The 16,924-nt window shown below is 36.4% G+C and overlaps 2 protein-coding genes across 2 annotated transcripts; one reads left to right on the forward strand and one right to left on the reverse strand.

Moving 5' to 3' along the window:
- The first annotated feature begins 1,561 nt into the window (after positions 1-1,561).
- On the forward strand, positions 1,562-2,561 carry LOC141832464 (uncharacterized). Its single transcript, XM_074719971.1, has one exon. The coding sequence runs from the start codon at positions 1,583-1,585 to the stop codon at positions 2,282-2,284; it is 702 nt and encodes a 233-aa protein (XP_074576072.1). The 5' UTR covers positions 1,562-1,582; the 3' UTR covers positions 2,285-2,561.
- A 6,161-nt stretch (positions 2,562-8,722) lies between these two features.
- On the reverse strand, positions 8,723-14,961 carry LOC141832241 (gamma-glutamylcyclotransferase 2-3). The gene is made up of 8 exons (XM_074719735.1): positions 14,786-14,961; positions 14,615-14,691; positions 11,972-12,022; positions 9,516-9,572; positions 9,396-9,436; positions 9,256-9,327; positions 9,092-9,171; positions 8,723-9,017 (listed from the first exon to the last, which is right to left on the reverse strand). The coding sequence occupies exons 1-8, from the start codon at positions 14,895-14,897 to the stop codon at positions 8,944-8,946; spliced, it is 564 nt and encodes a 187-aa protein (XP_074575836.1). The 5' UTR covers positions 14,898-14,961; the 3' UTR covers positions 8,723-8,943.
- Between the last annotated feature and the right edge of the window lie 1,963 nt (positions 14,962-16,924).

The raw sequence follows: 16,924 nt of genomic DNA on the forward strand, positions 1-16,924 counted from the left end.
TCTCAATCCAACATAATTTCTTGGTAATTTACCCCATTTCTTAATTCACATTCTCATGGTCAATTAGAATCATGCTCAAGAAGAGCTTGCAAAATCTCATTAATGTTTGGGTCAACTTTTCATCCTTGGAGGTTATGAACCTCAATTTATAAAGCTTTACGTACCCCATTGCCTTGTGTTAAATAAATGGTGGTTTAGTGGATTCAAAAATTAGAAGGTGACACTAAATGAGTATTGCATTTAGACTATGGATTGGAAGAAAGACTTAGAATCCTAATGTTAAATATTCATGTTAAGTATTGCATTTATTGTATATATACCTCCACATGTGCATCTATAATTAATATATGATTTGTTGAGTTCCTAGTTTGTGCAAAAATTTATCGAAAATTCGACACTATCTATTCGATCAGGAGACCGAAATCATCTACAAAGCACAACAACTTAGCTAGGGTAGGTTATTGATGCTTTATATAAGTTACATACAATATATACGGTACACATGATTCTCTCTTTGGCACCATCACAGATAGTAAACTCAAATCAGCAAAACCACCCTTTAAATTAAACCAACCATTAACAATACTCTCAAACTAGTCGATCAGTGTCTTTTTTTTTTTTTTTTTTTAATGGACGATCCAGTATCATAAATTTTCTTACCATGCGTGTCTATCACAAATACGACATGACTCTTATTATAAAGCTACTCCAAAATTAAGCATCCCTAGTGTATTGAAAAATCAAAGAAAAACCAATCGAGATCATCAATAATACTTATTCAATACTGGAACATAATGATTAATACCAAATTTCATGGAAGACCTATCCAATGCTATAATTGAAGATTAACCCTGGCCTCATACCTCGATCTCGACCTCGACCTTTGTTCGCTGGGGAGCGAGATGATTGTCGATCATCTCATGCACGTCGATGTCAATAATAAATGTCAATATAATTAATTACTTTGATTGACGTTGAAGTTGAAGTTGAAGTTGAAGATGTTTTTCCGGCGATGTCACAGATGATTAATTCACTTCTAAGCCATCAATGAAGATTGAAGAGAAGAGATTCTTTGCTAGCTAGCTAGCTGATTGCTCGTGGTAAATATATATGGAGTAATTAGTTAATTAATTAATTAACGATCGAATTAAGTAGCATATATGCAGGTATACGGGTGTGTCAGAACTGTAGCATATGCCGACCAAACTGGGACCAGTGGCTTCCTTTTAACCTCCTTGATGAAACCCCATGCCATGTTCTCTCTCAGCATGTTGGACCCAGTCCATTCCATTGGCAGCGACGCCATCGGGAGATAGATAGATAGATAGATAGATAGATATTAAACAAAATCCATGAAAATGAATGAATGAATCCCTTCTCTACTCCTTTTCTTTTCAGGATATATAGAACAAGAAGTTACTGCAGTAGAATTAGATTTTTATGGTTGGCGTGTTGTTATAAATAGTCACTCAGCTGCTTGATTGCTACTCCCTCCACCTACAGATCGAGTTAGACAGTTTGTTCCGCAGAACTGAACTAGAATTATTAGTTAGTTATCGATCGATCGATCCATCTCGTGAACATGGAGCAAATGGATCACTTGGATTTCTTGGTCGGTTCCCCTGAGACCCAGATGGAGCTGATGAACATGATGCTGCAATTGCAGCAGCTCGCCGAATTGTCAGACGAGCCGCTTGTCCAGACGAAGGCTCAGTATCTCGCCGGCGGAGCTCCGCCGCAGCATCAGCAGGAGGAGGAGCAGCTGGTGGCTGCTGCATCTCCCCTCGCCGCGCCTTCTTTCGCCTCCTCGCCCATGCTCCCGGCCTCGAGTATGGCGGCGCCGGCGAATGGCTGCAGCCCCGTTGCGGCCGCGGAATACGGGGCGGAATCCGCTGTGAGGGAGATGATATTCCGGATGGCGGCGATGCAGCCGGTGCAGGTGGACCCGGACACGCCGCGGCCGGCGAAGCGGCGGAACGTGAGGGTGTCGACGGAGCCGCAGAGCGTGGCGGCGCGGCTTCGGCGGGAGCGGATCAGCGAGCGGATGCGGATCCTGCAGCACATGGTCCCGGGCGGCACGAAGATGGACACCGCCTCCATGCTCGACGAGGCCATCCAATACGTCAAGTTCCTCAAGACGCAGGTCCAGTCACTGGAGCGGGCCGCCGTCAGCCAGCGGATGCTGCCGCCCGTCCCCTACGGGCCGCCGTTCGACGGAATCTGCTACCCCGCCGCCATCCCGGCCATGTATCAGATCCAAAAACAGGGGTTCACGAATCACTGACCAATCTCCCACCAGTTCGTTCCTGCTACACCCGCACGTACAGCACATATATATATGATTGATCATTGCTTAGTCCATTGTATTCCTAGCTAGTCTAGTCATCGATCGATCGATCGATCGATCGTGAGTTCTGCGAAGTGGTGTACTTTTTCTCGACGAAGAGTTCCTGCGGGGACACTTCCACCCTTCCTCCTCATCAGTGTGTCTGTTTCGTTCCTCAGTCATCATGCATGTCGTCGTCTTGTTTATGCCATCTTTTGTGAATAAATCCATTTTAATATTGCACAATTACTTGCTTTGCTAATATTTACACTTCAACTACATTCTCGTGAAGATATATATTTCATGGAGATCGATCGATGGAAGCTAAGTAATCGAACAACGTCAAGAAAGCTTGTAAATTCCCGATCGATCTCTGCTTCAGCTAGCTGCCTCGATCGTGGTTGTTTGAATTAATTGCAGGGAGGAAGAAGGTCGTTATATGTTGACGGTTGGAAAGCGGTGGAGAGGTCGGGCGGCGAGATAGGCGCGGGGCCCGGCGGTCGGTCGGTCGTACTGTGGCTCATAAATGAGGTCAATTAATGCCGGTTGCCATTCCACACCTTCCAACCTCGGTCAATTATCACTCCGCGTCCTGCTGCAGCTCCGGGCCCCCGCGTGGGGCAAGGTCAACGCTGTCGGATCTCCCCCATGGATTCGGTCAAGATTAAAAAGGACTCCTACCTTTTCCCATGTCGATCCACTCTCATCGCCAATCATGCATGCCGATTATTTTTTGTCTTCGAATCTTTCTCTTCTTCCTTCCTGGAAAAGAACTCGCAGTCAGTCAGTCAATCAGTCAGTCAGTCGTCGTGAATCAGAACGCTTGCTTGGTTCATTGAATCAGAACAACAACAATGGGCCTTAGAACAGATTGATTAATTAACAATCGACGGAGATCGCTGTTAGGGTACATTGCAGTGGTACTAAGAAATACTTTACGTAACAAACATATTTTGTAATCCAAATTCGGGTGCTGTCTTCGTCAGTTTGAAAGAAGAAAAGATTCTGGTTCATTGCACCGGAAAAGAAAGATATGATTTAGCATTTAAAAACTTCAATTCTTTAGTGAGAACTAACTAATACTGCGTTCGATCGTTTTAGTTGCCAGTAGAATCGTTGCGTGTGTGAGAGTTCAGTGCGCGTAGATCACACGTGCCTGTGTGAGGAGAAAGGAAGAAATGGAGGTCAGATCAGATTCAGAAAAAAAAACAGAGAAAGCAGAATCAATATTGTAATCCAAAAGGAAGAAGGCTTTTTGATTTCAAATATATTGTATTGTCGTTTGAGTTTCAAGCCATTCACCATTTTGAAATAGCTCCTTGCATCCTAAAACAGTGTGTATGTATAACTCTTGAGAGATCAACTTCTCGAAAAGTATTAATCTTGTATCCTTCTTCTCATTAGAACATGAAGTTTAGAAAGGTTTTCTCATAATTACGCAAAGTTGCATTTGACAAATAGGATCCAGAACAAAGTTAGGAAACTATTAGTTCCAGAACACAAGTGAGACTTCAAAAAGACTCATCTGTTCAGCTCCATGAGACGGAATAGAAGTCAAACTGAACCCCAAACAAACATTTTCTTAGCTAGATCTTTCAATAGACACGCGTTGACCACGCGTCGGGGTCCCATGTTTGTTTTGAATTTAATCATAATCCACATTTGGGTGTTGTTTTTGTCGGTTTCAAGGGAAAGATTCTGGTTCACTGCACCAAGGAAAGGGGAAAATATATATATGAACGTGGGACTTTTCTATGTTTTTTTTTGTATCCTGCAGTGTATGATTGCATGAGTGAGTGCTCAGTTCACGTTGAGGTCAAATTCAGAAGACAGAGGATCTAATGAATGTTCTTTAATTCATTTGGGGGATTTAGCACGAGATCAGACCTTCTTGCTGAGTAGAATACCACAATAACTTCAGATAAAGACATTTATTTTACCTTCTTTTTTCTTTGTTGTCTCTATCTCTCTCTTGCCGACAGACTCAAGTGTTGAACGAGTCTGAAAGGGCCGTGCATGATCCATAAAGCATGGTTTCAGAAAGTAGCAATTGAGGATCCAGAATCACACATTAAATCATCGAGTTTGATTGATCTAGTTTGATGCCTCTTCCACCTCTCTATCCTCATGCTGCTCATGCCATCCCCACTCCTCGACCCCATTCATAAAGGTTTGATTTTCCACAGCACAATGCAGGCCTAGCAATTTTCTATTGCCCCTGGGGGCTCTGATCATCTCCTGGGTGGTGTGAATATGATGAACCCTAAGTTTGAGGTACTCTGTTGGCTTTCCTTGGTTCAGTTATATGCTTGCGTTCACAGAATCACAGTTGAAGATTGTTTCCACAACAATCAAAAGAAAACTAGGAGCTTCACGGATGTACGAAACTAGCTTTAGCTTCTTGATTCCTTTCCCTGTGTAACATCTGCAACTTTCATAATCGATTGGAAAATTCCAAAATGGTAGATGGGCATTGTGTTAATTGGGTCTTACTTAGCATTTCCTCGGCATTAATATGTACTTACCACTGACCTAATGATCAATTTATATATGACCTTGCTCGTCAGGATGTAAGTTTGAGTGATTTTGTTACAAAAAGTTTAAGATCTGACTCTAGTTTTATGAGTTTTGATTTGTGAACGTTGTTGAAACGAGAACCTAAAATGCTAATGGTATTATGAAGATTTTGTTAGAACAAACAGTTGCAATTTCAGATGATATATATAACAACATCAATTCTTTTTTCCTATCTGGTTCCAATTCTTCCACTTCATGAGATAGAAATTTGCTACATATCATGCAGAATAGTGGATCAAATTACAAGTTTTATTTTCTCATCTAAGCATCTTTCAGTTTGTGTTATGAAATATGATATGTTTGGCTCTCTTATAATGACATCCATGATCCAAGGCAGTTTAAAGCCATGGTTCTTAATTTCTCAAGCATATCTGCTACTAATTAGCACTTAATATAGAGTTATGCTACAGATAAAACACACCCCATGTGTTCTACTCCTGATTAATTTAACAATAGAAACAATCAAGTTACATCTATTGTGGGAATCTATTATGTAGTATTAATTCTTCACCTCTTGAAATTTTTGAATATGTTTTACTTCAATTGCTTGATACCTTAAGCCAATATCTTATGTCAATGAGTTCCTCGGTATCGCATGGATTGTGTACAGTTTGAGCAAATGTTTAGACACCATCATATATAGTTTACATATCAAAGTTTGAGATGCTAATGTTATAAATGATGTTTTTGAACTAGACATTATTTTAGACTATGAAGTTTTGTCTGTTGACATGTGCATCATACACTAAAATTGCTATAGTATCTTGTCATTTGGACATTCTAATTTTTGTTGCTTAAATTTGAGAATTCGTGAGTTAGGAGTTGGCAGATATAGAAGTCTGGTAGGTGTTGATAGAGTCTGAGTAAGTCAATGTTGACCGGTACTTAACAGAAAATGAAGTTCAACGTGTGTAGATGGAGATGCTAGATCAAAGTTGATACCGATAAGAAAGACTTGTAGGCGAAGCCTATTGGTAGAAGAAAACTTGAAAGTGAGGGTTTTTGGTGGACGAGGAAGATCCGAAAGAGAGGCATCTTAGTACGAAGATTCACAAGGAAGACTCGAAAGTAAAGCTTCTTGGTATATGAAGATCCAAAGGTAAGACCTTTAAGCATGTAAAGTTTAGGTGAGTCTTAAGAGATTACAAGTGACTTGTAATCTTGAATTTTGGATAAACTTTTTACTTAAGCATAACTTTAATAAAAAAATAGATATTTTGGGGTAATAATATTCAGTTGACTGAGGGTTAATCCCAATTGATTACTATGTTGATTAGATTAAGTAGTTAATTAAAGATGTTGTTGAAGTCTTATAATATGTATGCAATCACTAAACACCATAGAGACTCTGTTACAAGAATGCTTTGCTACCTTAACTGGACTATTAGTGATCGAGATTAGGTTGATTCTCCTAAAGAAGATAGATGTTCTATTAGTAGTTAAAATTGATCTTGTGACATTCTAAAAATCAACCTTGCAATGATAAATCATTTGATTTTAATTTCTCCTATTTAAATTATATTTGTCGTCTAAAATTATGTGATAACATAAAATAGGTGAAAATTAACTCACATTGTTCAAAAATATATTACCGATCAACATCCTTAAGTCTCTTATTCTTCATAAAGGATCTCACTTTGTTAACACGCATCTATATTAAACCATTAGTAACAATGCTTTACCATGTTAGCAATCAAATTCAATATTCAAAATCTCCTATCGGATGTAAGAGATAACGATAACAAAAATAATAATAATATATTAATTATCAATCGCAATTGATTCAAATAATATTATGCTATCAAACTATTATGATCGTACTCTTATAAGCAACAGTAAAGTGATGAAATTATTTTCTCCTATTTCGTCTTCGATCCTTTTCTAACAGCTTTATCATATTTATTGTGTAAAATTATTTTTCATAAAAATTAATCAGTGCCACGAATTATCGTTCGGTTCCAAAATTAGTTTTTTTTTATAATTTAAATATCTAATTCTCTGAATTTAATAATTCTAGAGGGGATCGATTCTATTCTATAAAAATTTTATATTAGAGAGATCAATTCGGATTAATTGAATGAATTCAATCAAATCAAAATAAGAATATTATAAAAACATTTCAACGAATCTGAATTTGAACTCAATCTAAAAATTCTAAATTGGAACTCAAATAATCTAATCAATCTGAATAACTTGAATAATTTAGAAAAAAAAATTCTTAATAATTCTTTAATTTTATCTTGATACTTCATCATTGTGGTATTAATATTATACTAAAACATCTTAAATTTTAAAATAAAATTTAATTTAATCCTCAAAAATCCTTAAATCCTAAATTAAATCAATCCAGTCAATTTAAATCCGATCCGAGCTCAATCTAATCCAAAATCCCCCAATTCAAATTCGAAAATCTTCAATCCGATATTTTTAAATCAACTCAGATCGGATTGGTGGATCAAATTTATTTTTGACACTCTTATTTTTTATCGATTGTCAAGATAAATTTAAAAAGCATAAATATGATCAATTCAAAAAGTTAGTTCGACCTTCACAATCGGATTTTTTTAAATCAATCTTGAATAAATATCTTTATTTAAAATTGATCAGAGATGTTCTTATTTATGTTATTCATGTCACGTCACTTGTGACGTGGGCCGGGGCACCAAAAATAATTGTTTATTCTTGTGTATGAAAAAAAAAACGTCTCTTACCTGCCTGCGCTCAAACAATGATTCGATCCCGGAGAGAAGAAGCCTGAAGAATAGATGGTCCGTCTCCTTTATGGCAAAGCACGTAATAGAACAACATCGTTTGTGTTTAGTGCGATGAGCGAAAAACATGAACCCCATTCAGATAAATAAGAGTAATTTAATAGTGCTCCTGGAGGATAATTGAATTGGTTACAACGGAATAAACTTGCAGAAGATTGGCAAAAATTTGAATCTTTCTCTTCCATCGTCACCAATTGTAGTTTTTCAATTTTATTTCCTCACACAGATGATCGTGAAATCGATCATGTGAGGAGGGAGATGGTGAATTTTTTTTTTTTTTTTTTTTTACAGAAAAGAGTAATCTAATAGTGCAGCTAGATGCATTCTGGCTGTGGCCAAAGGGAAGTCACAGGCGAGGAGGGCACATGTAACAAGCGAGGGTAACTTGATATCTGTGGCCCATGCACCCGTAGGCCACTGCACAGAATTGAATTTGCATTGCAGCAGTGAAGAAGACGATGGAGGTTGATGCCGGGTGTTGAAGGATGCAGTGTAGCCGGTGGGCGGGCGATGGGGTGTGGTGTGTCGGGATGTCAGCCTCAAGCTCACATGGGGCGGTCACACGCCATGATGCAGGCCGTTGGCCGTTGCTTGGAGCCCGTGGGACGCTGCTGCCACACGCCGCCTGCACCGGAACAGTGGCCGCTGTCAGGGCCGCCCCCTGCCTCTGGTCCCCAGCCTGCTCCTCTGCTTCTGCTGTTTCAGTTTGACCAATTAACAAAACCTGAAGCCTCTGCTCGTGCAGTTTGGGATTGCCCTCTGTAATAATAATCACTCAATAATAGGGACCGGTACGAATCTCCAAGAAGAATCAGATGCACCAATTATTAAGATAAACAATCTTCTCTTATCAGATAAATCTGAAACATTGCTTAATTTTGATCTTCTTATGGCGCCTCTGCTCTGCTGGCTGCTGCATCACACCGACCACATTAATTGTAAACTAGGTCCATATGCATGTGATGAATACAAGATTAATTTGTACTGCCCATAGTAATCCTCTTTTTATCAGATTCCAAAACAGCAATAACACACTCTTAGGTTCCTATGAGTATAAGATGTTTAAATTTAGCCTTAATTTTTCAATACAAAGTGTTTATCTCACCACATCATTGGGCTTGAAATAATCTAGTTGTCATTCACATATGTAAATAGTTCAATGAAGTACCTGATGAATCAGGCAAAAAATGAAATCGAGGTGTTGGATAGCTTTGAGAAAAAACATTTTTGAACTTAGAAGATGGATGGATGGGTTCTGCCTTTCAAAGCTCATGCACCTTCTTTGGTTGAGACGACACTTCTAACGGCAGCAGCGAGATCGGTAACATGGGGGTCCTCACATCCTAACAAATTGAAAAGGTAAATATTGTTTATCACCAAGAAAACAAAACAACATAGACAGTATGATGGAACACACCCATTTGTTTTAGTGAGTCCTCGAGATGGAAAAGATAGTCCCTGTTTGGTCCAGAAGGGCCTTCAGCCACAGCAATTTGTCTGAACATTTACACATTTAACAAGTTAGTCGAGCATATTATAGACACGACTGACAGACAAATTTAAATGGAATGAAAATGACACCTGGCCATTTCATCAAGTGATGCTGGTCCCAAATAATTCGGATTGGCTTTCTTGTCTTCCGAACCTATGTAACTGATTGCAAAAGCTGCAGATTATGTTTAATCAAAGAAACTAAATTATAAAAGTTGCCTTCCACTTACACCAGAACACCATTGATGGCTGGAATAGAAGAGTCTGCATCCTGAATAAATAGATTAAGGTGTGTTTTCATAGACAACAAAATTCAAAATCAAGCAAAGCAAGGAACAAGCACTACTTACTGTGTAGAAATCAACGTAAACTTTCATGTCGTACTGTTTTTCCCTTATTTCTAAATGCTGCAAAATATGTAGATGATAAAAATGTGACGAAAAAAAAAACAGTTGACATCTACCAAAATAGATGTAGTAATAGCTAATTCATATTAAAAATTTAAGTAACCTCTAATTTTTCTGCAAAAAAAATAAAAAACAGAAACTATTTAGTTGCTGAATCAAAGACATTCAGAAATCATTCTCAAGTTTACATTCATGTATGTAATTTAAAGTCTAAAAAGTGATAATGGCTTTAATAGAGTTGCCGGCTATCAAATACTCATGTAATGTAGTAGATGGATTATGACCATCAAATATTCTTCTGTTGTATTAGTTGGGTTTTCATATTAAATCAAGTACATAATTGTAAGTTTTTGTAAATTGTACAGAGATCTTGTACACCCTCTATGCAAATCGTCTAAGCAGATAATGGTTAACATATCAATAAACTTTTGAGCTTTGTTTCACAGCATATTTTTTTATAGTTCTGAGTCCTATTTCCAATCCATTGCATTCCTCCATTTAAAAGGAACAACTCTTGTCTAGGTATTCAAATCTTCAATTCCCAATCTATGGTTTTCAGTGAGAAAGGAAAATATGAAGCTTCCAGTGTAAAATTGTAAAAGAAAACTGATTAAATTCTGAGTAAAGAAATAGAAATGGGAATAGTTCATCCTAATAATTTCTACTTTAAAGTTACAGGTTCCAATAGTCAGTAACATGAGTAATAATGATGAAAAAAGTGGAGGTTGTAGCTATGCAATTAAGGCAGAAGCAAATTTTGTATATAAAAACACTCTTTGTTCTATTATAAAGTCTGTTTTTGTTTTGGGTTCTCTTCAATGTTGAATTTTGTTGTTTTTCTAACAAGCAAGGTGCTAATGGGCGTAAGACAACTCTCTCTAAGGAACTCAATCTTCTCAATTGGAGGATCCCCCATATGAAGATAATGAGAGAAATTTGACACATTAAAGAGGCAGAATCAGTTAAAGGTTAATTAAATAGCTTCTACTTGTGTCTCAGCATCAAACAAAAATAGATTTGTCTATTTTGAGGGGATAATTTAGGCATCAAAATGGAATCTCTATATGCATACCCACAATAAGAACAATAGCTGAATAAAAAAGTAACTGTTTAAGATACCCTTGATTCATCAAACTATACATGAAACATTGTTCTTAAGAAGTGCGAAAATTATATTTTGAAGAAGCTTGAATAATATTGCAAAAGGAGTTCACTGTAACTACTTTCAAATTTCACAAACTATGAAATTAGTTCAAATGTTCAATGTTTATGAATGTTACATGAGTCAGTCAATTGATAAGTAGAAAAGAAAGGTTTTCAGGCTACATGAGAGGTTCATTTAAAGGAAAAGAAAATATGAAAGAATGCCAATGAATAAATAGATGATTTTTTAAAACTCTTTGAAGCATATGTGTTATTACATCTTTGTTATTTTGCAATATTTATTAAGATGAAAGTTTATTTCATAGAGTTTGAAGGTGGCACAAGATCATACAGATGACCCCAAATACCTAGGACTCATCACTTCAAGCTTTGTTTCAAAGTCAAGTTGATAAAGTTTCAAAGTCAAGTTGAGGAATGATGATGGTTACGTGCAATCAGTGGCTGGTGTTAAATGCTGGTGGGTATTCAGGCAGAAAAATAGTTGGTCCATTATATGTTAATTAGTGGGGGTGTTCAGAGCAAGTGATGGATCATGCAATTAGTGGCCGATGTTAAATGCTGGTGGGTATTCAGGCAGCAAAATAGTTGGTCCATTATATGTTAATTGTTTCCTTTATGTGTCCAGCTAAATCTAAGTTTAAAACAGAAAGTGCTATTGGTTTTATTCTTAAATTTATTCTAGTTGAAGTTTGTGGCTCATATTGTCAGCTCAGAAACTTTGTTCTATAGTCTCTCTTGGGTTCCATTTAAGTGAGAGATGGAACTGGAGGTGAAGAAACATGTTTGTTCTGGAGGTATAGTGCTGGGGATCTTGTAGAGGAGCTCATTAGAACAATGCTCCTACAGGTTGATATTCTGGAGAAGAAAAAAGACAGTGATGAGCAAAGTAGAGTACATTTGGTGTCTATTATATGGAAGATATCCATTTTGTCTATTTACATCGGTCAATGATGAAAAGATTCCATTTTACAGTTCAACTTGTTGGATGTTTATAGAAATTAATGGCTGTATGCTTCAGAACGGACTATGTGACATACACAAACTTCAGTAGCCTGTGAAATAACGGCATCTAACTTCTTCTATCCATGATAACTAGTAACTTGTTGGAAGCACACAATAGTCCATGCTAAGACAACTAAAATTGGTGCTGAGTTCTCTAAAGAGTATCCTACCAAGAATGGAACTTATACATAAAAAAAAACTTATATAAGAAGATTAAATTGAGATAGTCCCACCTCTAGTGCAATCTTCTTTTCTTCTTCTGGTATCCTGTATGCAACTCCCCACTGCAACCATACAAAATTTAAGTTCAATCCAGCAAAGATCTCATAATTCAAATATAACAGAAAACGCACAATGTTTGATGTGACTGGAATATAAAAATTATCAATTCTTTATGTATCCTGTTTCTCATCATCCAATAGCTATCTACTATGATTGTAACAAGCCATCCCCAAAATGCAACTAAGCTGTGTTTAGATATTCACAAGGTGTCATGATAATTTTCATCATCAAGTTGCATGGTTTGATTTTGGAAGAAAAAAGGAAAAAAGCAAAGTCACAAACTTCAAACTGATGAAAACAAGTAAATTGTTTTAAAAAATAAAACAAGTCATTTCATGTTGTAACTTGTAACCATAAATGTCTGGTTCCCCAATAAGATAAAATGTTGCAGGTAAACATGACTAGATTTAGGACTGCAATTGTGTTAGATTTGTGAGAATTTTCTCTATTTACTATTTCCACTTTTCAGTTTCCATAAAGAAAAATAATTTAGAAAATGAAAAAAAATATCAAAGAGTTCTTCATGGACTTTTGACCTCTTTTATATTATTATTTTTCACATAGAAAATGATGATTTAAAAAAAATAGTGCAAAAAATTAGACAATGAAAATATAAATTTTTTTATGGAGGATGATATAGGTGAGAATAATTTTGTAATATACACTAGATAATATTATGTAACACTAAGAAAAACAGAAAATGAGATTCATCTTCCATGTTTATTTCTTCAATTTACTTGATGGTCTGATAAAAGTTGCAAAATTTATTTGCCGAGTGTGGTTACTTAGTTCCTATAGGCTTTTTATACAAACTTTGCTACTACTGCGATATTCACTTGCATGTTTCAGGTATCAAGCATAATGGACATATGTTTTGGTTTTGGACAAATTCACTCCCATCATTCAAGAATGCTGCATGTTGCACTAGTAGTTGAAGTACTTGCAGGCAATGAAAGGATAGTGTCACCATGGCCTAGGAATCTCTTAGGACATAATCAGTCCAGCATGCATCATACCTGAATATCAATGAATTATATTCTGCATTAGAAATTTACTATCCGTCTCTCGGACTGTTTTGATACCCTTGGCGAGCCAATAGAACCCTAGAGACTTTCTTCCCATGGGATTCGAAGGACAGTGGGCTAGTGAAACTTGTTATGTCAACTCTGATTAGGTTCTACCCTCATGCAGCCACTAGTAGGTTCCCTCCACTAACACGTGCATATGTTCAAGGGATGCCTGATGGTGTATTCTTATAGCAAAAACTGAGGGCATGTTCCATTTGATGTAAGCTTTATCCACAAAACAACGGGTGCACATTGGTGTCAGTCAAGCAATCCCTAGATTCATTAGCTAGGTCCACTGACTTTTGCCTCATTCTGAAGGAGCAGGCAATGAGGTGTTGTTGCTCTTTTGAGCATAATGTTATGGTTCTCATTATAACTGAGGATGTTGCTTGAAATTGACTTAGATATATCTTGATCGAATAGATTCAACTACTTTAAGGACAACTAAAACTAATAACAAGAAGTTAAAACGTACATCTACACAGGCCATTTCCAAGTTCCTCTGTCTATACCTAGGACCTTTACTTTGATCACATTTTGCTATCCAACACAGTACTAGTGTGGTGAGAGTGGTCCTTTAGGTTACAATTGTATATAGGACCATGATTCTACTTTATTTTTAGCAATCCAACACAATACTATTGGCACATCATAATTCGATAACTTGGGCACAGCATGCATCCTACCCAGTGGGGCGATTCAATGCCTAGTTCTATGGTTTTATTGAATCTTTGAGAAATGTATCTTTATAGATCAAGAATGCAAGTTAAAGTGCATGAAAACTGTGACCAAACCTAGACTGTTGTCCTTTGAACCACTTGCCCATTGAAGGGTGTGACTATCCTCCTATTAGCATCACAAAATGAATGGGCCAAATAGATGGTTGGGTAGAACGATCCTCTCAAGGCATATATCTTGGAAAGCTAGATTGAGTAGCTAGCACCAAGCGAGCATAGACATCTATGCTCACAGTAAAGGAAGAGATTGTCATGAGAAAAGGCGCAAGAAAAGGCCCATTTTGTGAGTGTCGCCATCTTCCCTCGTGCAGGCATGTGGGTTTGAATATTTGTAGGGCACTAAAGAATGTCACTCAAACAAATGAAATAGACATAAGTTTCCAAGCTATATATCTTCTAGTAAATATAAAATGGGAATGACATTTAATGCATTCCCGGATCAGACAGGATTAGGAAATCTGTATCAGAGCGATTTGGCTGGCACGCGGCAGGGTGGAGCTGACCTATAGATAGTTGCCACTAGAATTGGTAGTTAATGGTCGAGGTTTCTCCAGCTCTACGATGACACAAACTTTTCTTTAATCTGACAAAAGAATTCAGGCAACAAACAAAATTTCCACCATTCTCATACTATGAAAGTAATCAGATCCCCGATCCAGGCACGAGAACATGAAAATGCAAATCTTTTTGCAGGTTTCAACAACTAAATGCACGTAGTAATAGCGTCCCATAATACTAGAAATCAGCATCATGTAACAAGGAAGTTGAAAGTGAGAAGAAAAAAATGTACACAGGTTGCTCCGGTGAGGGGTTCCAAAGTGACTGTTCTTCCCGGAAAGTCAGGCGTCCCTCTGTGATCCGTGCTGCCTGTTCGATCTTCCCCAATCAAGAGAACGAACCAAAGAAAAAACCTGGTTTATTGATCGGTAAAAGGAAGAAAAAAAATGGAGGAATCGATTGCCTTGGTAGAAGACTCTGCGAAATCCTCGGACGAACCCGACCCGCCTCTCATCGTAGCGGAAGCCCGCCTTCCATATGAGGGAGCCATATCCAAACACCCACGTCGCCGCCATCTCCCGTTGCCCGCGGCCGATGTCTCTCCTCCCTCTCCGGATAATCGACAAGGGGAGAGAAGGAGAAATGCCCAATGGAATTGCTCTTCAATTCGCTCTGGAGGTCACCTTCAAATATACCCTTTTTAAGCAAAAAAAAAAAAAAAAAGAGTTTGATTAAAGAAAAAAAACAGTATAAAAAACATTTTATGAGGAAAATTTATTTTAAAAAATCAATTAGTTTTTATTGATGATTGTGATATCTAAAAAATATTAATCAGTTTGCATTAAGGATAATAAATCTTTATCGTTAAGTACGTCCAAAAGGAACCTTTGAATTGACATATTTAAAAATTATTACGAGATTCATTACATAAAAAACGAAATAAAATTACAATATATGACAAATATTTTAAAATTTTAATGTAGTGGCGATGCATATCACTATTCTACTGATAAATGTTTTGATACTTACATCATTTAAAGCTAGAGCATAATATATTGACATGATAATTACGTCATGGACAATATTGAATCTGTTAATTCAACTATAAATATCAGAAATAATCTTTTAAAATATGTTAATTTGAAAGAATATCAAGAGATAAGAAAATAAATGACACTATTAAAAAAATATTATTAAATCAAAATTTTCTTTTTGATAAGAACTCTAACTCTGTTTAAATAGTCTAAAAAAATAAACGAAATATATATATAAATATATACATAAAAAAAATAAAGTCTACCTTACGTTTAGAAAAGAAAATTAATAAAACAAAAAAAATAAAATCTAAACTAATTTTTAAGAAAAAAATTAATCCTAAAAATTTAAAATAAAAAAAAAAGTTAAATATCAAATTTAGAGTTTTGACGATTCCATTTGAGTGAACCACAGTGATGTAATTCTACCGTGCCAACTGTATCAAGAGGTTACAGATTGATCATTTTCCTTATCGATAGTCTCAATCGTCTTTTTCAAAATTAAAAAAGGTGGTTGGTAGTCTTGAGTTCTTCTCGTCACAGCTCGGAGAGGAATATAGTTGTATCGGAAGATATAAATTAATCATGTTGTTGGATGCTCCTGCATCAAATACCTCGAATTGAAAAGAACTCGTCCTCGAGTTCAGGATAGTGTCTTCAAGATCAAAATTCTTAAGTGTGGATAAATCAAAAGTCGTCTTGTAAGTTGTAGAACGGGAGAAAGATTCTCTGACATTAACTCAGTCAAATCTTTGGACGGCTATTATACTTCTGATGAAACATGCACTGCATCTTCAGATAATTTGTCATATAGAATCTCACAAATGACCAAAATCTTACAATCATTATTATAAAGTAGCATCATATACTGGCTCACTAATTGACTCGATCTTAACTTCATCATAAATTGAATCATCGACTATTTCGATCTTATCGTCTATGTCTTTCTCAAGAAAAATTTATCTAAGTAAAAAGAAAAGAACTTACAACCTAATATTTTGGGTACTACGATCATAGTGTGAGACTTCTTCAGTTGGAACCTGCCTATCACGATATCGACTACGTACCTCACGATCTTCAAGATCTTGTACAGTTAGTAACTTCATGACTTGTCTATGTAGATCTTCAAATATCTCGTTTCAGGTGCTACGATCACGGTGCGAGACTTCCTCAGTCGGAACTTACCTGTCACGACCATGACGACCATCCATAGGATCTAAGAACTCTGGTACCAACTAATGTCGGGCGGGATAGCGATTATCCTATAGGTAATATTGAATCCATTGATTTGACTGTGAACGTTGAAAATAATCTTCTAAAATATGTTAATTCAAAAGAATACCAGAAAATAGAAAAATAAATGACACTATAAAAAAATATTATTAAATTAAAAAAAATTACAAGAACCCTAACCATGTTTAAATAGTCTAAGAAAAGTTGAAACACACAAAAAAATATAAAAAAATAAAATCTACCTTACGTTTAAAAAAGAAAAATAATAACATTAGAAAATAAAATCTATACTAATTAAAAAAAGAAAATTAATCTTAAAATTTAAAAGATCAAAT

Source organism: Curcuma longa, chromosome 7, assembly GCF_044706935.1.
Source record: "Curcuma longa cultivar G26 ecotype Majalengka, Jawa Barat chromosome 7, ITB_CL_G26_1.1, whole genome shotgun sequence".
NCBI lineage: Eukaryota > Viridiplantae > Streptophyta > Magnoliopsida > Zingiberales > Zingiberaceae > Curcuma > Curcuma longa.